Here is a 20,741-nt window from a genome sequence, read left to right as displayed (position 1 = left end):
AGGGTAAGGGGGGAACTTCAAAGTGGCCGGAGGGGGGTGCCTCTTTTTCCTGCCACTCGTCATCATCTGAGGGTCTTTGCTGCCTCCCTTATTACTTTAATCAATTCCAACTGCTCTGAGAGGCTTTGATGGGGAGCGGGGCAAGGCATGCTGGGAGCACCTGCTGCTGAGCAGAGCACAGGTGGCCTACAGAGTCCAGACCTCTTCACCAGGAGGCAATAACAGCGCTGTTACCCAGCAGGCATCCCAATCGACCCCGGACATGCTGGAGGCACATAGTTCAACCGCTAAACAATATGAACCTTTAAGAGATCGATGAGCATCGGATCACAAATCAAATAACACGGAGACATTGTTTTTGTTTTTTTATCAATCATACATTTAACACGTATACACTATCAAAATAAGACTGAAGCATGTGCTAATATGCAAACTGAAGTCCAGGGTGTTCGGGCACAAGCAGAACTTGGTTACATCGCCATCTTCTGGCTCCTCAGCTAAATTAAAAGTCAAGAAGCTGCAAAGGAAATTTGACATCAGTGAGAAAATATCATGGATATCTCACAGAGGGCTAAATAACATGAGCATGGTTTATTAGTCTAACTATAATCAAACTCACAGCAAAGTTTAAAAGAACAGATTACCAATAATGGACACATCACTTCCTTTACAGAGGGTCTGAGATTATTTGTGGTGTTCAAATACATATACGTCCCGCAGACGAACAGAGCTTTTACAGGTTTTTATGGGGGTAATCCCTTCAAGTATCCCTTTAAGTGTTCTTGATGGATAAATATTTGACATAAAATATTGCATCTTGTCCTCACTGAAATATATTTTATTGTGTACATATGTTTTAGTGCTCCTTGGTCCTATTTTCACATAGTGTGTATGAGAACAGATAGCATGGTATTTTCGCAAATTGAAACAAAAAATATTATTGACCGTTATGTGCAGATTAAAGAGTTTAATTATACATTAACTAGGCTAATCCAAGTATAACATAAAAGATGTTTTCCACGGGAAAATATTAATCCTAATCCAAAAGTGTTATTATGCACCAAGCACTTTCTTCAACATTTGAGAAATACATATAAAAGTGATCATTTACAGTAGGGCATACAGACATTAAATCAAACTGAATGCTAGGTACAAAATGTAACAATATACTCTGGTTTATCCTGCAGAAACGTTTAGTTCACATTGTGGTAGGATGAGGTTTAGTGTAAATCACTTCCGGTGCTCCTATACTCCACTTCTAGTTCACACACAGTCTGTCTGAAAGGCTTGGCATGGAGGAGCATTTAACTGGAAGAAGAGAGAGAGAGAGAGAGAGAGAGAGAGAGCTGTGACTGGGTTCAAGGTGTTCTCTATTACAAATCATAAAATGAGATCTTTAGTACCTGCAGAAAATAATCTTTTATCATTCTCATTCATCTCAATGGCAGTGCATGCTATGCAATCTGCTCATGACAGTACACTTCTCCCACCAGGCTGTTTTGAGCCGATCATCTTAAAATGTTAAACCTTAAAACTTGAAATGCCATGTCACTGCTTTTTCCTGACTTCATGACAACACAGCCTGGAATTACAAGAAGTAACGCAAACAGTCCCAAACCAAGCAACTGCCATATTGAGATTAAAGGACATTATTGAATAGATTTCTACAGTTCTAGGGTTGAAAAGACCAGCCCTGCTGCTCATCAGTGTAGGCGATGTTGTGTTTTGGATGCTGGTCTTCGGTATGGGATGCTGGTGTCCCAACCATGCCTTCTTAGGGTGTGATCACATTAACAAAATTTTGCATGCAAAGAAAGATCGACTTTCTCTTCTCAGTAGTGTAGAGATGTAAAAGGCACAGCTCACTCAAAAGTCACTTTCAAAACAAGCCTGTTTTTATTTCTCAACACAGCGAATTCTTGCGACCAACATGAATATGAGTGAAACCACTGGAATAACTGGATTTTGCACACACAATTTCACAGAGCAACAGTAAATGTGACCACAACTTTAGTCTATCTTAACTAGCAAGCTTCTTTTGGTCATGGCTATGCTGGTTCCCCTTCATGAGCAGCACCAAACCAGCACAGAAGTCTAAGCTAGTCTTTTTTAGGTAGGAATTATAGATTGACTTACTTTTTCTGTAATAACTCTGTTGATCTTTAAGGGAAAGCCTCCAAGACAGTGCGGCCCAGCCTTTTCGGCTGCTTTAGCCTGTGCTGAAGATGAATATCTCACAAAGCCCACACCCTTTGGCCATCCTGATGACTTGTCGATGGTGAACTGTTCATTGAGAAAAGTTCATAAATTACAAGAGGAGTCAAAGTTTACAGTAAAGATCATGAAAAACATGAGATTAACTAAGTAAACTACAGACAAATTGCTGGGTTAAAAACAACCCAATTTGGGTCAATTTGGCAAAACACCACTGGATCAAAAATAAACAAACCCTGTGCTAGGTTGTTTGGGTTAAATGTTTCACCCAACATACTAAAATGTGTTCTCTCTCTCTCTCTCTCTCTCTCTCTCTCTCTCCCAACTAGTCACCATTAACTTAACTATTTTTAACTGTTTGCTAAGACATTCTCAACAGAGCCATGAATTGACTAGTCACTTTTTTTACTTAGTGCATATCGCCACTTAATTGATGGCTGTACAATCACTTTTCTTTCTTTCTTTTCTTTTTTTTTTTTTTTTTTTGGGTTATTCATCGAGTAAAATTATTATATTGTTTGTTTGATGCTAATTATATAATAGGAATATCAGATATGTATTTTTATTATAGAAATACATTACAGAACATGCAGATCCATAACATGCGAGATGACAATAAAATATAATAACTATATTAGAATAAAATAAACATTACCTTGTTATAATAGTGTTTTCTATTTATAAATATATCGATAAATACATGATAATAAAATAATAACATATTTATGTAATAATAACTTACTACACATTCTGTAATTGTCCCAAATTTTTCAAAGTAGTCGTGAAGCTCGCCCTGTTTCACCAATGGATTCAAATCAGTGATGAAAATCCCATGGTCCTATGAAGAGAGGTAGACAAGACATCGATCAAATCACAAACCTCCATCCATTCAGTTTCCAAATACCACTTATGTTAAACTTGCACCTAAAACAGATTTAAAAGCCAGTGGCAAATAAAGGCGCTGTAAACCATTGTTTATAAAAAGGCACTCACTGGTAGAGCATTGCATTAGCAGCGCAAGGTTGTGGGTTCGATTCCCAGGGAACACATGTTGTGTAAAAACTGTTAGCCTGAATGTACTGTAAGTCGCTTTGGATAAAAGTGTCTACTAAATGCATAAATGTAAATAATAATACCTGACAGGTACCATTGATTTCACTGTCATAAAATATGTCTGTAGCTTCTGTCAATTGGAAAACAAATGTGATTGTGGTCAATTTCTGTTCAGCCAATCAGATTACTCTTCTGTTCAAACTGTCTTATTTATTTATACCCAGTTTTCTTTTGTTGATTTAATTGTATAATTAAAAGCTACTCAAATGAAGAATTCATTAGAAACCATTAATTATATTAAATTATTTTGTATAAAATGTCCCTGCAAATCAATTCGTGCAGGACAGGAAACATGAGCTCTGACATTGCTTACCCATTCACCCCATTTTTTAAAATCTTCATATTTTTCTGGGAGGTGGATGTAAAAACGTTGTGGGGGATGCATTGTTGAATAAACTCTACAGAGAGAGAGAGAGAGAGAGAGAGAGAGAGAGAGAGAGAGAGAGAGAGAGAGAGAGAGAGAGAGAGAGAGAGAGAGAGAGAGAGAAGAAATGTTAGGATTTACAAATTTCTAGTACATTTCACCAAAAAATACATAGAAACAAATACATATACAATCAGTATATGACCAAGAACCATAAAACGAGCATTTACACAAAAACAACAGAATTAACCACTTCATTTAATGATTAACAGATGTGGGAAATGTAAAAGTAATGGTTAACAGCTGGATTGCGAGAGGAGACACATGCACATACCTCTCTGAACGACTGTTGTAGTTGATATGATCTGATGTTGGGAGCCAAATTAACCAAAGTGGTTTCTTACAGCTCCTTAATAAGGTGTATGTCAGATTTAAGCAACTCCTCCCAAAGAATGCAAAACATCACACGGTAAACTGAGCTCTGGACCATGTGACCACAGTTCTGCAGATCTCAGTTTGACAGGTTCAGACAAAATACCCCATACATTAAAATCTCAAGTGACCTTAGCAGTCTTTGTCCGAGGGATATACACCAGTTAAAATAAGGAGTAATGTTCAGTCAGCCGATCTTCATCACAAAACACTTGCACTGTGGAAAGCTTATCATCATGGAATGCTGCATTTGACAAATCAGACATATGTATTTAACAGAGTTAATAGCAATTTAAAATAAGAGCAATTCAAAAAAATATATGGTCATTCAGATATGTTGCATTCATTTATTGATTTCACACGTTCAAAACATAGCAGATAGATAAACTGAAGTGAATCTCATAATTAACCTGATAGAAGAAACACTGCATATTGATAGCCTGTTGCTCTTCCTCAACCATACAAAATATAACCTTTAAACAACGGCATGAAGAACTGACAAACCAAAACATTGACGCACTGGTTCCTCAGGTATGGTTTTTTTGAGGGGGTTCCCACAGTGTATTCTTCTGAATTCATTTCTGTAGAATTCAGCCTTCCGGGGTGAAATAAATGAGCAGGTGACGAGGTCAAGGAAAACATCCCTGTTCACAAGAAGGAAGTGAACCATTGCATCACTTTAAAAAAAGCTGTGGAATTTGTCTTCAAATATTCATTTATCTGAACATCAGACATCCTGAATGCACAAAGTAAAGTAAAAGGAGAATTTCTAGTCTAAAGGAAAGACTGTAAGCTCACCTTACTGCGGATGAGGACTCGTGGCGCTCGCCTCATTGAGGGCCTGAAGTTTGGCTATAAGGAACTTCTTATCTTCACCCTCCTAAGAATGAGATGAAAACAAGAAATCATTAGGCTGTGCGTCATGACCTAGAAAACCAAAATGGTTAAAGAACAACAAAGCTCTTTATACTCACATTGTCTATTTGTTTTTGTAACCTTACGATGATCATCTTTTGGCCATCCAAAACTTGTATGTGAATGTATATAACGGTGCTGGAAAGAGACAGAGGTGACAGTTTAAAAAAATGACCCAGATCTGATCTGATGCACCCAGGAGTGACCCAGGAGTGACCCAGGAGTGAGGACTACTCACAGGAACAGGCCCGAGGCGATGAACATGAACAAAGGGTTGTCCACCAGGTTCAGCAGAAACATGCTGTGGAGGTTTCTAAAGGGCCCGCAGTCTGATGAGGGCCTGACCCTGAGAGAACCAAACACACTCGCACTTTAACATCTCTATATGACTGACATCATATGCTTTGTGTCAGTGTATACTCTGAAGAGACAAACCTCCACATTGCGTAGATGACACATGCAAGGGCCCCAGTGAAGGAAGGGAAAAACAGGAGCTTGATGAACAGTGTGCTCATCTGAGTGGTCCTCCAGGGTTTCTGGGGCAGTTGGAAGTTCCTCATCAAACTCGTCTATAAAGGGGGTGACAAGCATATTGGACATACTAAAAATATGTAGTAAATAAAACATTTCTTATACATTTAAAAATTCAATTTTTGCAACTTTTTTTTTACTGGGACTTTGTAACTTATCTGCCCCAAGAAGATGCATATCAGCACATTAGAGTATAATATGTATCCTCAAGGTACTACTTAGAGGTAGATATGCAAAAAAATGTGTTTGTAAAGAAATTTGTGTGACTGTAAAAAGGTAGCTCATTTAACTGGCTATGTTCCTAATCTTAAGAACCATATCTACAGTATGTGTTAAGAAAAGATAAAAAACAAACAAACAACAAAAACTTATAATGTCCCCATCTGCTGGTGAGGTCATTCACACTTGTGTCTAATTCAAATACTTTAAAATAGGTTTGATGTGATGTCATTGTTTCTTGGATGTCATGTGACCAAACATGACAAATGAGTAAATAACAACCTCACTCTTGGATTGCTTCTCACAAATTCTGTTCACGAAAACACTGCATCAGTCACACGATCCACTTTTGTGATGCTTTTTGTGTATTTTTGGCAGTATTCCAGAACTCCCAATCCCTAAGCACTACATTCAGCTTATGTTTTCTCCTTTTTCTCAAGAACAGCATGATGGTAAATAAATGATGACAGAATTTCATTTTCAAAGGAACTAGACTTTTACATTGAAAGCATTAAACTCGATCCTGTATCCTCCATCCACTTCAACCCAATGAAGCCTATATAAAAGACTAAGAAGATCTTCACCTTTTTGAAGTAGAACAGTAGAAACAGTTTCCCAATTTGCACTGCAGGCAAGAGCGGTGAAAACAGCACACCAAACCTACAAAGAGAACACAGAAAAGACTGTTAGTGAGAAGCCAGCTGAACACAATGCAATGTTTCTTCTTGAGGAGGAGAGGACAGTACCACACAAGGGTTTGGCCGTAGATGAGCTCCAGAACATCTTCTGCGATATCAAACTCTAGTTTCCTTCTTCTGAACGTCATGTTTCTAATACACAGCCTGAAGGGGAAGAAAGAGTCAACAAACTAAGCTCAACATCCCTGCTATCATCTGGAAACGTGGGAACTTACCCCCACACAAACTCTACTAAGATGATGTATGAAATTGCAAATAGAAGGTCCATTATAACCAAACGGTAAACCTCTTGTCCAACCAGTGTTTCCCAGCACTGCAAGTAAGCACAAATGAAAACAGACTTGCTTCAATTGATATTCAACTAATAATCTCATAGATATATAAGCTATATCTCTTAAAGCTGCTGTATGTAGTATTGACTCCGAGTGGTTGAACTAGGTATTGCAGTCCAAATTCAAAATATTGAAGAGGGTTTTTTCAACCGGCTCCTCCTCCTCAGACTTGATGCACATGCAGGTTGCCAGATTGACGACACAAACAGGAATGAGCGTACATGGCGATGGATGAAATTAAATATGCTGTGTTTTGCACCAACTGGCAACCCGGGGTGCTGAAATTCAATTGGGTGAACTGGCAGTGGGCGGGTTTCATAAACCAAAACAAAGACAGATATTTAGGCCCGGAACGCACATTTTCAAAGGAGCATAACTGACTGTAGCATTGTTTGCTACAGTATGTTTACTTAGCATGTTTCTTAAACATCTGCAAACATATTATGATCTTTTATGCTTTATTATAATAAAAAAAAATAGTTTTTTTTTTAAATTAAAAGTTCTACTATTCTAATACACATGTATCAACAAACTGTAAGGATTGTTTTGTTATTATTGTCAAAATAATCACAACATACTGTTTCAGAATAAAATAAATAAATAAAAATCAGATCTCAAGTTTTTGGTCACCTGGTGTGTATTTAATCCATTCCTCCTGCAACAAAGTTGCTCGAGCCAGTGGTAACACAATACCCCAAAAATGCAACCCTTCAACAACAGGTTCCTACGAACAAAGAAAGCGAAAGATCTTGATGAGCACTCAGAGACTTATTGATGTTATGTTACAACAAACTTAACAGGAAATTCATGGGTATTGCCAAAGGCTATACAATACCTTAAATGGACTTTGGTATATACTGTACATATTTGAACATTTTTAGGTAACAAACTTTCTTGCCATAATCCATATAATATAATTATATACATATCATCATATATCTCAAATCACTGTATGTATGAATTACATAATATTACAGTAAATAAAAATAACTGCTTGTGTTAGTAAATGATGCAACTTCATGCTTTGGTTGGACGACTTTCTTGTGACTAAAAGAGACAAATGTTTCTGAAAGTAGTTCTCAAGATAAGAGTCATGCAAATTTATACCCTTACGAAAGGAAAATATATTTACCAATATATTTCTTAAAATATATTGTGATATATTGTAATATATTATTTTCCCTTTTTATTTTCTAATATTTTATATATTTGAATACATTTAATAATATATTGATGATACATATATTATATAATATATTGCAAAATATACAAATGATTGCCACTTTCAATATATTGCAATATATTGGAAAAAATAAATATATATAAGAATATATGCCTAATATATTACATGATATTTTCCAATATACTGCAATATATTTTTGTTTCATAAGGGTAATGTCACACATGAGAGATGATAAATGGGCTATTTAAAGCATTGCTTTAAAAGCAATACAATTAAGCATGTTAAACTTGCTTCATGCTATACTGAAAGGAAATATAACTTAGTTCAGAATTAAACAGGAAGTGAGTAAAAAGTAAGTGAACAAATGGTGATGGCTTTCCTGACCTCACAATGGACACGTAGATCTGAGTGCTCGGGGATTCGTAATGCTCTGCCCCGGATAACATGTTGAAGAAACCAGGCAGGAGGTGACTGATGCATGACACCAACAAAGGCAGCATCAGCAAACCGACAGCTTTCTGAAAAGAGTCCACTGTTTGATTAAAATCTGTGAAATGCAAACTCAGAATATGACACAAACCTGCGATAATTAAATACACAAATATCCTTTATTTAATTCCATTTTATTACAGTGATGCAATTCAATCACACTCATAAGCAACCTTTTTTTTTATTGCTGAAGAGTGTTGAATTTCTTCTCCTGCATCCTATTTTTCAAGCTTTTACGGGTTTGGAACGACATGGGGGTTAGTGATTAATGACAAAATGTTAATTTTGGGGTGAAGTATCCCTTTAACATCAAACAAGCAATCCTCGCCCAGATTTCAAAAGTAATGCAACGCATTACTCTCCATAAAAACTGACTAATGTAATTAGTTACCTTTTAGGGAGTAACACAATATTTTAATGCATTACTTTTAAAAGTAACTTTCCCAAACACTGCTGTACAGCCGAGCAGAAAATGCAGTGAGCTGAAAATAAAGCTGTTTGCATCGTAACGAGGCAATAAAATAACTGAACAGGATGTGACTAGTGTTTTCTGTCATGAATTGTGTGATTTCCTAAGTGTTAAGCATCCGGTTGCCTTCCTGTTGTCTATTCAAGACGATGACCAAACCCTTACCTTGGAAGAGATCTGGTCAAACAAAGGGGGCAAGTAGTAAACAGTCAGCATGCAGCCAGCTATGCAAAAGATGCAAATGGACCATATAAGAAAGTGTAAGCAGCTCCAAGTTGAACACAAGTTCCTCTTCTGTTTGCTACAGCTGAGCTCAGACAGCATCTCCTAAAACACAAACATTGACTCAAATCCAAGCGTCACTGTGAAAGTCAACAAAGCATTGCCCGTGACGTTACGTATTATTAAAGTGTGTCATTCCTGCTTCAGTCTGACCAAACACAGTGCTCCCTGTCTGCCCTGGGTTGGACAAACAGGTCGTCCTCCATCAGACTTTCACAGCAGTGGTTTTACTGATGTTACTAAATCAGACTAAAAACAGTGTTGAAAGTGCGACAGTGTTTACACTTTTTTTAAAGAAAGTCTACCAACGAATGGCTTTGTAAACATTTTTTTGTAAACATCGTAAGCTCTTTAAAAGGAATGATTAAATGTAGTAATAATTAACAACTCGCCATAATCTTAAATTACTGTAGCTATTACCTAGTGATTATAAGTAAATGCTAAAGTAGTGGTTAAAATGTGATCATTTGATCTACATTAGTTATTGATTAGTCAATACTATATATAGTTTTCTAGAACTTCTCTGGGAGGAATGGAAACATATATTAATTGTGTACTTTAGTTCATTGATCAGAGTTCCTTGTTAACTGTGGTTAATAGGACAAGTTATGTCATTTATGTCTTTTTTGAGTTTCTCCACCCTTTCATCCCCTTTTTTGGAGATTTTCGGCCTTCAGCTATATTTATTTAACCTCGTGTTAGTTTCATATGCTATTTAAACCTTAAACATTTGCATTACACACTGTTATTCATATCACATGTTTGACCGCAAACATAAAATGTGATCTCACTTTAATAGCATACGCATTGTCTATGACATTTTTTTCGTGCAATTATTTGGAGCATAAATTAGTTTTAACATGAATAGTTATATTGAAACAAACCTTCAGCTGAGTGCAGATGTTCGTCAACTGCAGTTTAACAGACTGTTTCTTGCTGACTTTAAAATCCCAAGAGCAGAAAACTTTTAAAGCTAGGTTACCAGAAGTCTTGAAGACATGGAAACTCTTTCCAATTGATTTAGACATACTGAAAAGATAAACAAAATCTGACTTAATCACAGGGCAAGCTAATGATGTGATACTGAATTAACACAGTGTACAAGGAAAACAGACAAACCTGTAAACCAGCATTACACATGTGATAAACATGCCTGCTCCGATAGTAAAAATATATGCCAGTGGTATGTCGTAATTTTCTGGACACATTCTGCAGTTTTCATTGGAATAGTGGCCATAAAACATGACCGAGTCTGTGAGGATGCCCTGTTGAGAAACAAAGACAAAAAACAAAACGTTCACTAAAGAGTAGAAGTGATATAAATGTTGCTCATCTTAAATTTCCAAAGACTGGAAAACCTCATAAAAAGCACCAACATTTAAAATTAGACATATAGTATCACCCTTACCGTGCCAGTAAGCATCCAGAGGTCATCAGAGGAAGTGTGTTTCTTTTGGTGGAATTGGATTTGTGGTAGGACCAGGAAAAATCCATTGATTAGGAAGAGGAGGATGTTGTAAAGTAACAGTCTTCTGAGGAAGATGAAATAAGACAGAACCCCGCTGCCGAAGTGATCTCTGATGGTTTTGAGCTCTCCCTGCCAGAGCTCTATGGGTTTCTGCCAGGAGACTCTACCATAGCGCCAACCACACAAACCCTACAGATCAAAAACAAGAGTGCATACAGATTGATGGATCAAGACCTGCTTTTTTCAGTATTAAACTCTGGAAAACTGAAAAATGTCACTTTCAATGGTGATTTGTATTTTGAATTGGGTACAAACTGGTGTTCCCTTACTTTGCTAAAGCAAAGAAGGAATCAAATCAGCCATCTTGAGAGAAAACGTATAACAATTTTGGCATGTTAAAATCTACTGATTTGATCTTTCATTAATTGCATTTTTATTAAGCTTTTTACTTCGTATTAATGACATAATATTTAGTCATGGACAACATTCAGAGAGCAACCACACATGACCCCCCCCCCCCCCCACACACACATGTTCAAAATAATAATAATAATACTTAATTAAATATAATTAATTTATGCTTCATTTATGCTAAATTTATGCGTTTTTTAAACACTTTGTGTGTTTAATCTGTTCATTTATACGTCAACAGCATTTTGGGGACTGAAAACTCATATATTTTTAAATGGGTTTCAAAGTGCAAGTTTTTGAAAATGGCATCGTTATCGTTTCTGTGTAAACACTGTTTTTATACAGTATGGTAAACACCCAAACCGGAATCTTTGGAAACGGTGACGTCATGCGAGTGAGTAGTATGTGTTAGGTATGTAGACATGCGCAGTACGTGTTGATTTTTAATGTCGTGAATAAACATACACAACAATGGCGGACTACATGCTAGTGTTGTTGTTCCTCAAGAGTTTGCTAACGCTTCTTCAGCAAAGTGTGGATTTACTTCACCAATATTACAACCAACAGCGGAGACGCATCATAAACAACATATAATCGTCACTTCCCTACAGGTACTGTTTACTAACAAGGTGACAGTGCAAACTATTGACCTGCTATACATAATACAGTGTTTTTGGCTGTTTTCGTGGATATGTGTAAATAAAAACCTTTTGAACAAATGTTGTCATGTACACGTGAAATTTTTTAAAAACCCATTTTCGACTACACTGTTGTTGTGTAAACGTATCCTTAAATGAAAGCAGACATTCACCTTCAACAACCAAGTTTTAAACTGACGGCAGCACAAGGATCTGTTAGCACAGAGAGGCTGTCCAGCCTCCCAACAGAAGACCAAAGCTCTGAAAACACATTTAGATAAGATTACGTAAAGACTGTGATGAATTAAAAAATGAAATTAACCATTCTGACACAGAACAAATGAATTATTGCACTCAGGTAACATCATTTTTAAAAGATGCACTAATGCTGTCTTAAAGTCACCTGATCTGACGTTTCTCCGAGACACTAAGGGGCATTTCACGCAACAAACGCACACATTCACCAGAAGACAAACCTTGTAGTTTGTTTATCAGCTCTTCCTTTTGGGTAACTAGAACCAGAACACAGTAACAAAGTTTCAGAGGTCCACTTCTAATGTCAAAATAAGATTTCTGCATCCATTATCTCGCTGTATACAGCCCGTTTATCGTTGCTGTGCCTGTAAGACTTTTATGTCCACAAGTGTTAAATTAAATTGGAGAAGTATAGAATGAGTCATTCTTGCAGTTTAGTTTCAGTAAGAATTTCTTAGTCACTGAGGAGGAAGAGTTAGTATGTTTCACAGTACATCAAATTATTTTATCTTTAAATATCAAGAAAATTTTGATTAATCATAATATGAGCCCTGATTGCTTCAGATAGTTGGCACTGTGAGTGTTTTACTGCTGCAAACCATCATTCTCACATTCGTCCTGCTCTCTAAAGATATCATGCTCTGTAGAGCGGTGAGTGGTGGACACAACGCTAGGAGGTTGTCTTCTACGTGTCCCTGTGGATCGGGAGAACGCATTCAACTGATGAAATCCTGAGGAAAGACAAAGCAAAAAAGGATCATAAATGTAACACCATACACTGGAAACTGTAGATAATAAATACATTGTTAGTGGAGAGAACTCTGCTCTTCTGTACCTCAATGTACAATAGCTGTAAGTAACAAACTACAAGTACCATAAAATATAAAGTGTAGATTAATGTGTAAATGCCACTGCATTTGAAAATAAAATAAATAGTGGCATTTTTTATATATATACTAGTGCAAAAGGCACATGGACATTAAACATTTGTTGACGATGTTGGTGGTGTAAGAAATTATAGTCTGCCTTGACCCAGTTTCCACTCCATAATATGTTTGATCATGCTCATTTCCCAAAATGGCTTAATTATTATAGAGAAGAAGAAAGTCAACAGTTATGTTATTTGTAGACCATTTGGGATGATCATATCCTGAGCAAATGGTGACCAATTATAGTATGGGAATGTTTGACGCAAAATGCCAGTTGGACCATTCTTAAATAAAGCACTGCATTTGGATCCGAATGACTCTGACACTCCTCATTACAGAAGACTTCCCCAAACCAAGATCCAGTAGCTTTAATGAGTACATCCAGGTCAGTCATGAACCCAGTAGGCCAAATTATGTGTCTACGTCAAGGAATTCGGCGCATCAAGGATTATGTGAGGGACTTTGTTGAGTTGGCCCATTTACAGTATTGTTCAAAATAATAGCAGTACAATGTGACTAACCAGAATAATCAAGGTTTTTAGTATATTTTTTATTGTTACGTGGCAAACAAGTTACCAGTAGGTTCAGTAGATTGTCAGAAAACAAACAAGACCCAGCATTCATGATATGCACGCTCTTAAGGCTGTGCAATTGGGCAATTAGTTGAAAGGGGTGTGTTCAAAAAAATAGCAGTGTCTACCTTTGACTGTACAAACTCAAAACTATTTTGTACAAACATTTTTTTTTTCTGGGATTTAGCAATCCTGTGAATCACTAAACTAATATTTAGTTGTATGACCACAGTTTTTTAAAACTGCTTGACATCTGTGTGGCATGGAGTCAACCAACTTGTGGCACCTCTCAGCTGTTATTCCACTCCATGATTCTTTAACAACATTCCACAATTCATTCACATTTCTTGGTTTTGCTTCAGAAACAGCATTTTTGATATCACCCCACAAGTTCTCAATTGGATTAAGGTCTGGAGATTGGGCTGGCCACTCCATAACATTAATTTTGTTGGTTTGGAACCAAGACTTTGCCCGTTTACTAGTGTGTTTTGGGTCATTGTCTTGTTGAAACAACCATTTCAAGGGCATGTCCTCTTCAGCATAGGGCAACATGACCTCTTCAAGTATTTTAACATATGCAAACTGATCCATGATCCCTGGTATGCGATAAATAGGCCCAACACCATAGTAGGAGAAACATGCCCATATCATGATGCTTGCACCTCCATTCTTCACTGTCTTCACTGTGTACTGTGGCTTGAATTCAGAGTTTGGGGGTCGTCTCACAAACTGCCTGTGGCCCTTGGACCCAAAAAGAACAATTTTACTCTCATCAGTCCACAAAATGTTCCTCCATTTCTCTTTAGGCCAGTTGATGTGTTCTTTGGCAAATTGTAACCTCTTCTGCACATGCCTTTTTTTTAACAGAGGGACTTTGCGGGGGATTCTTGAAAATAGATTAGCTTCACACAGACGTCTTCTAACTGTCACAGTACTTACAGGTAACTCCAGACTGTCTTTGATCATCCTGGAGGTGATCATTGGCTGAGCCTTTGCCATTCTGGTTATTCTTCTATCCATTTTGATGGTTGTCTTCCGTTTTCTTCCACGTCTCTCTGGTTTTGCTCTCCATTTTAAGGCATTGGAGATCATTTTAGCTGAACAGCCTATCATTTTTTGCACCTCTTTATAGGTTTTCCCCTCTCTAATCAACTTTTTAATCAAAGTACGCTGTTCTTCTGAACAATGTCTTGAACGACCCATTTTCCTCAGCTTTCAAATGCATGTTCAACAAGTGTTGGCTTCATCCTTAAATAGGGGCCACCTGATTCACACCTGTTTCTTCACAAAATTGATGACCTCAGTGATTGAATGCCACACTGCTATTTTTTTGAACACACCCCTTTCAACTAATTCAACTAATTGCCCAATTGCACAGCCTTAAGAGCGTGCATATCATGAATGCTGGGTCTCATTTGTTTTCTGAGAATCTACTGAACCTACTGGTAACTTGTTTGCCACGTAGCAATAAAAAAAATACGAAAAACCTTGATTATTCTGGTTAGTCACATTGTACTGCTATTATTTTGAACAATACTGTATCTATCATGGACGAGATATGTCCGATGATATTTTTTCGTAGTGGCCTATCTGAGCCGCTTGGCTCACTCATGCCTTTGAACAAACCTCATTGGACCCTTGAAATTTATATTGATCTGGCACTTCAAATAAGTGGCTCCGCATTTACTGTGGGTGATGTGGATGACGAGATGCACAAGATGGCCGCCACCCCAGTGCCACTGCACAAAATTGGCCACCGCCCCTGAGACTCATCCTATCATGGTCGCCAGCCCAGCGCCACTGCACAAGATGGCAGCCGCAATTGATCTCCCAGAGTCAAGTTAGGTCCCTGTCGACTTTCCAGAGTCAAGTTAGGTCCCCGTCGACATTCCAGAGTCAAGTCAGGTCCCCGTCGACTTTCCAGAGTCAAGTCAGGTCCCCGTCGACTTTCCAGAGTCAAGTCAGGTCCCTGTCGACTTTCCAGAGTCAAGTTAGGTCCCCGTCGACTTTCCAGATTCAAGTTAGGTCCCCGTTGACTTTCCAGATTCAAGTTAGGTCCCTGTCGACTTTCCAGAGTCAAGTCAGGTCCCCGTCGACTTTCCAGAGTCAAGTCAGGTCCCCGTCGACTTTCCAGAGTCAAGTCAGGTCCCCGTCGACTTTCCAGATTCAAGTCAGGTCCCCGTCGACTTTCCAGAGTCAAGTCAGGTCCCCGTCGACTTTCCAGAGTCAAGTCAGGTCCCCGTCGACTTTCCAGAGTCAAGTCAGGTCCCCGTCGACTTTCCAGAGTCAAGTCAGGTCCCCGTCGACTTTCCAGAGTCAAGTCAGGTCCCCATCGACTTTCCAGGGTCAAGTCAGGTCCCCATCGACTTTCCAGAGTCAAGTCAGGTCCCCGTCGAATTTCCAGAGACAAGTCAGGTCCCCGTCGACTTTCCAGAGTCAAGTCTGGTCACCCTCAACCGTCCAGAGTCAGGTCAAGTCACCACTAACACCCAAGAGTCAAGTACAACAACAGTTCAACTTCATGAGTCAATTCAGGTCCCTGTTGATTTCCCAGAGACTAGTCAAGTCATAGTTGATCTTCAGGAACAAAGTCAAGTCACAGTTGATCTTCATAAACAAAGTCAAGTCACAGTTGATCTTCATGAGCAAAGTCAAGTCACCAATGACCTTCATGAGCAAAGTAAAGTCACCAATGATCTTCATGAGCAGAGTCAAGTCACCATTGATCTTCATGAACAAAGTCAAGTCACCATTAACCTCTCTGAGTTAAGTCAAGTCACAGTTGATCTTCATGAACTAAGTCAAGTCACAGTTGATCTTCATGAACTAAGTCAGGTCACAGTTGATCTTCATGAACCCAGTCAAATCACCACGGATCTACCAGAGCTTTGTCACGTCTCAGCTGAACTTCCAGAGCCTCGTCACGTCTCATCCGAACTCCCAGAGCCTCGTCACGTCTCAGCCGAACTCCCAGAGCCTCGTCACATCTCAGCCAAACTCCCAGAGCCTCGTCACGTCTCAGCCGAACTCCCAGAGCCTCGTCACGTCTCAGCTGAACTCCTAGAGCCTCGTCACGTCTCAGCTGAACTCCCAGAGCCTCGTCACGTCTCAGCCGAACTCCCAGAGTCTCGTCACATCTCAGCCAAACTCCCAGAGCCTCGTCACGTCTCAGCCGAACTCCCAGAGCCAACTCACTCACTGTCCTGTCATGACCACAGAGGTTATCTATGAACTCCCCGCGTGTCCCGTCATGGCCATGGAGGCCGTCTATGAACTCTCATTCGTTCCTGTCATGGCTATGGAGTCCATCCACCAACTCCCTGTCTGTCCTTTCACGCCCACGGAGACCCTCCATGAACTCAACGCCTGCCCTGTCATGGCCACGGAGGCCAGCTACCATCTCATCCTTGGTCACGGAGGCCGCTATTAACCTGTTTATGATCTCTGTTTCAGTCCCACCTGATCAGACTTGCTCTCCTGTGCCATCGACTTCCCTGTGGTGGTCCTCTGCTCCACCCTGGTGGGCTCCTATCCCATCTACTCGGCTGTGGTGGTCCTCTGCTCCGCCCTGGTGGGCTCCTGTCTCATATGCTTGGCTGTGGTGATCCTCTGCTACGCCCTGGTGGGCTTCTGTCTCATCTGCTCGGCTGTGGTGATCCTCTGCTATGCCCTGGTGGGCTTCTATCTCATCTGCTTGGCTGTGGTGATCCTCTGCTATGCCCTGGTGGGCTTCTGTCTCATCTGCTCGGCTGTGGTGATCCTCTGCTACGCCCTGGTGGGCTTCTGTCTCATCTGCTCGGCTGTGGTGATCCTCTGCTATGCCCTGGTGGGCTTCTGTCTCATCTGCTTGGCTGTGGTGATCCTCTGTTATGCCCTGGTGGGCTCCTGTCTCATCTGCTCGGCTGTGGTGATCCTCTGCTACGCCCTGGTGGGCTCCTGTCTCATCTGCTCGGCTGTGGTGATCCTCTGTTACGCCCTGGTGGGCTTCTGTCTCATCTGCTCGGCTATGGTGATCCTCTGCTACGCCCTGGTGGGCTTCTGTCTCATCTGCTCGGCTATGGTGATCTGCTGCTACGCCCTGGTGGGCTTCAGTCTCGTCTGCTCCACCCTGAAGGTTTCTAGTTCCGCCTGCTCCACCCTGGCTTCCGGCTCTTCTGGCTCTATCCCTGTCCCCAGCCTCTCTACTTCCACGTGGCCCTGGCCCTCCGTCCCTCCCCCTGTTCCACCTCTGCTCCACTGCCCTCCTAGACTGTATGAAGAGTCTGGAAGCTGCTCCTTGTGGGGGGATTATGTCATGATCATTGGCTGGAGTGCCCATAATCCAATAGAGGGCACTCCCCTCAGGACTCTGCATTGTTGTTTCCATCCCATTTCCATTCAAACTCCATTTCCCATCCTGCCTCATTCTTGGGACTGCCACACACACCCGCATTTGATTATACACCTGCATCTGATTACACACCTGTACCTCATTTACACACACATATAAACAGCACTCACACACAGCCACATTGCGAAGTCTTGTTTAGCCTGTCTGACATTTTCGAGCGTTTTTCCTTGTGTTTGTTCTTCCCGTGTCTGATCTTGGATTGTTTAACCGACCCTGATTCTCTGCTGCCTGCCCTGATCTCTGCTTGTTACCGTTTATGATTCTTGGTATCCCTGACATACCCAACGCCGTTCCTGAATTCTGCCTGTTTGACCATTCTTAAATAAAGCACTGCATTTGGATCCGAACAACTCTGAAAACTCCTCGTTACACTATGCTGCAATAAACATCTTCATCAAGATCTTCAATGTCCTCATCACTTTTTCTTACAGTGGTCAATGTGAACTTCAGAAGAACTGACTTTGAACAAAGACTGAAAACTGATTTTGATCAGCTGATCAAAAGAAAATGCAAAAGTCAGTTCAGAGGAAATTTCTAGAACTTAATTGAAATTGTATTGAATGAGCTTGAGCTTAGTAGTGTACACTAAGAAGTACATCTGCAAGATAACAGAAGTACTGGCGGCTCACTACCGAGACATTATCCATTAATTTTACGGCATTTCTGTAAAACTCTAAAACACAATGCAATGCCGTGTGAAATTCAAAATAAAGGTAAAACACTTGTAAAAAATAAATACATTAGAAAATTCCTTCAAACTTACATTTTCCACAGTGCATTTCAAATTTAAAAAGTGTATTTTAATGTAAAAAAATTTACTTGCAGATAACAAATGTTAATTAAATAAAAGGCAGCTGAAGTGTACTGAATGAGAAAATATTTTGATGATTTTTTTTTACAATTACATAAAAAATGCACTTTGTAATAAAGTAAAATTTGTGTGTGTGTATATATATATATATATATATATATATATATATATATATATATTGCTTTGAATAAAAGCATCTGTTTAATGCAGAAATTTGATTTAATTTTAATTAACTTAAATGTAAATATATCTTAAATGTACTAAATTGCAACTTCATCATTACTCATCATTTGTACGTTGTTCATCATGTGGAATTACAAATATATTTAAAAACACAAGTTTCAGTAGAATTAAAGTACATTTAAATGCTTGTCAGTACATTCACTTCAAAAACAACAGAAATAATTATAAAACCACATATAACAATGTTCTTAAATGCATGGGTAAAAAAAGCACTTTACAGTTCAACTAACTGCATTTAATATCAATTTAAACACACTTCCATTTAAATGTAAATAACATGCAATAAGAGCCCAAAAACAATAAAATTATTTTATTTCTGTAATAAGCACTCTTTTTAAAAGTATGCTAAAGTATACTTATTTTTCACAAGGGTTTGTTTGCATACACTACTATTTTGTTATCTGATACAATAAATGAAAATACTTTTAGGGTTGGATCTATTATTACAGCCACAATAACTTATTTTAGTAAAACTGCTTTGATTTTATTTATTATAAAGTGTGCAAATTTACATGAAAAAGAGCATCAACTCATTCTCTTACTGATAGAGCGACTAGGCATGGAAGACAGGACCCTCTGGGTTGAAGTGGACCAGTTATTTATGTGCACGGCACTGGTGTATCTGGGATCATGGTAATGCTGTGCTCCTGAGTCTTCTCGGTTTGCACGTGTTGGATCATAGAGATAGATAGAGAGAGAGAGAGAGAGAGAGAGAGAGAATTTAAGTTTAAAATAAGTGATTTTTGTCCTATGTGATTCACATCAGGCTGTCTGTATGCTGTGTACCCACGTTTAACTGGTCTGTACGGTCTCCTAATAGCTTCCAGCTCAATCACGTCTTCATGTTCATCTTCACTGGAATTCATCTCCATGAACCGGGACGCAGCCATCAAGACTGTCTAGAGCTGAGTGTATAAGAATTAACTTTCCTACTATGAGGCAATATATGCCTGGGATTTATGTTCCAGAGAAATGTAGCATATTACAAACCACATGAAGAAACCATGAAAACAAAAAGTGCCTCATTCATGTCAAAATCAGTATCAGAAGATACCATAACAAAATAAATGTTCCCTTAGAAATTGTCCATTTCACACGTTAAAACTATTGTAAAAAAAAAAAAAGAAGAAGTGTGTTTAATTGTATAAATAAATATATTTAAAAACTAATATATAAATGAAAACTGTACCTACGGATAATACAATATTAATGAAATAAAAGGCAACTTAAGTCAGTGCTCTTTCAAGTGATCTGTGTGATAATGACTAATTAAACGGTTAACTTTATAATACACTTCCAATCATTACAAATCTCTTGTCATGCTTTAAAGAAGTACACCTATTTGTGTGTGTGTGTGTTTTGTCTAACATAGTAACACATGTAAAGTACTTAAATTACATTTAAATGTGTTTATCATTACATTCAGTTCAAGTATGTTCTCTTAAAGTATATTTTCCATAGTACACACTTTCTTTTAAAAAGTATGCTAAAGTGTACTTCTTTTCCACAAGGGTATTCAGCTCTATCACGGTAGTTTTCAGAGCCAATTGTAGTTTTTCTATCAACCCATGCTATCCATTTAACAACACTCATCTTAGACAGAAAGAGCAGACGTCAATGATAAAGTACCACCAATAACCATACTCACCTAATCAGCACAGTCTAAGAAGAAAATACTCTGGACAAAGCTTTCGTATGAAGAAATGGTGACTGGTACTTTGGCAATCAGCAGAAACAATTTTACCGTTGACAGACAAGGGGAAAAACCACAGTAACCATGCTG

The 20,741-nt window shown here is 38.8% G+C and overlaps 1 protein-coding gene across 1 annotated transcript; it reads right to left on the bottom strand.

Moving 5' to 3' along the window:
- Positions 1 to 391: 391 nt before the first annotated feature.
- LOC127944534 (transmembrane channel-like protein 6) lies at positions 392 to 20,741 on the bottom strand. Its single transcript, XM_052540543.1, has 24 exons — positions 20,607 to 20,741; positions 19,749 to 19,863; positions 19,501 to 19,611; positions 12,625 to 12,744; positions 12,162 to 12,270; positions 11,932 to 12,019; positions 10,650 to 10,898; positions 10,361 to 10,506; positions 10,126 to 10,270; positions 9,125 to 9,286; positions 8,386 to 8,519; positions 7,449 to 7,542; positions 6,702 to 6,799; positions 6,535 to 6,630; positions 6,373 to 6,448; positions 5,474 to 5,607; positions 5,277 to 5,384; positions 5,098 to 5,176; positions 4,922 to 5,003; positions 4,026 to 4,767; positions 3,641 to 3,725; positions 2,957 to 3,052; positions 2,137 to 2,283; positions 392 to 1,308 (listed from the first exon to the last, which is right to left on the bottom strand). The coding sequence occupies exons 2-19, from the start codon at positions 19,846 to 19,848 to the stop codon at positions 4,923 to 4,925; spliced, it is 2,130 nt and encodes a 709-aa protein (XP_052396503.1). The 5' UTR covers positions 19,849 to 19,863; positions 20,607 to 20,741; the 3' UTR covers positions 392 to 1,308; positions 2,137 to 2,283; positions 2,957 to 3,052; positions 3,641 to 3,725; positions 4,026 to 4,767; position 4,922.

This window comes from Carassius gibelio, chromosome A3, assembly GCF_023724105.1.
Source record: "Carassius gibelio isolate Cgi1373 ecotype wild population from Czech Republic chromosome A3, carGib1.2-hapl.c, whole genome shotgun sequence".
Lineage (NCBI taxonomy): Eukaryota > Metazoa > Chordata > Actinopteri > Cypriniformes > Cyprinidae > Carassius > Carassius gibelio.
The sequence above is the reverse complement of the archived record's forward strand: the minus strand, read 5'-3'. Positions and strand labels throughout refer to the sequence as shown.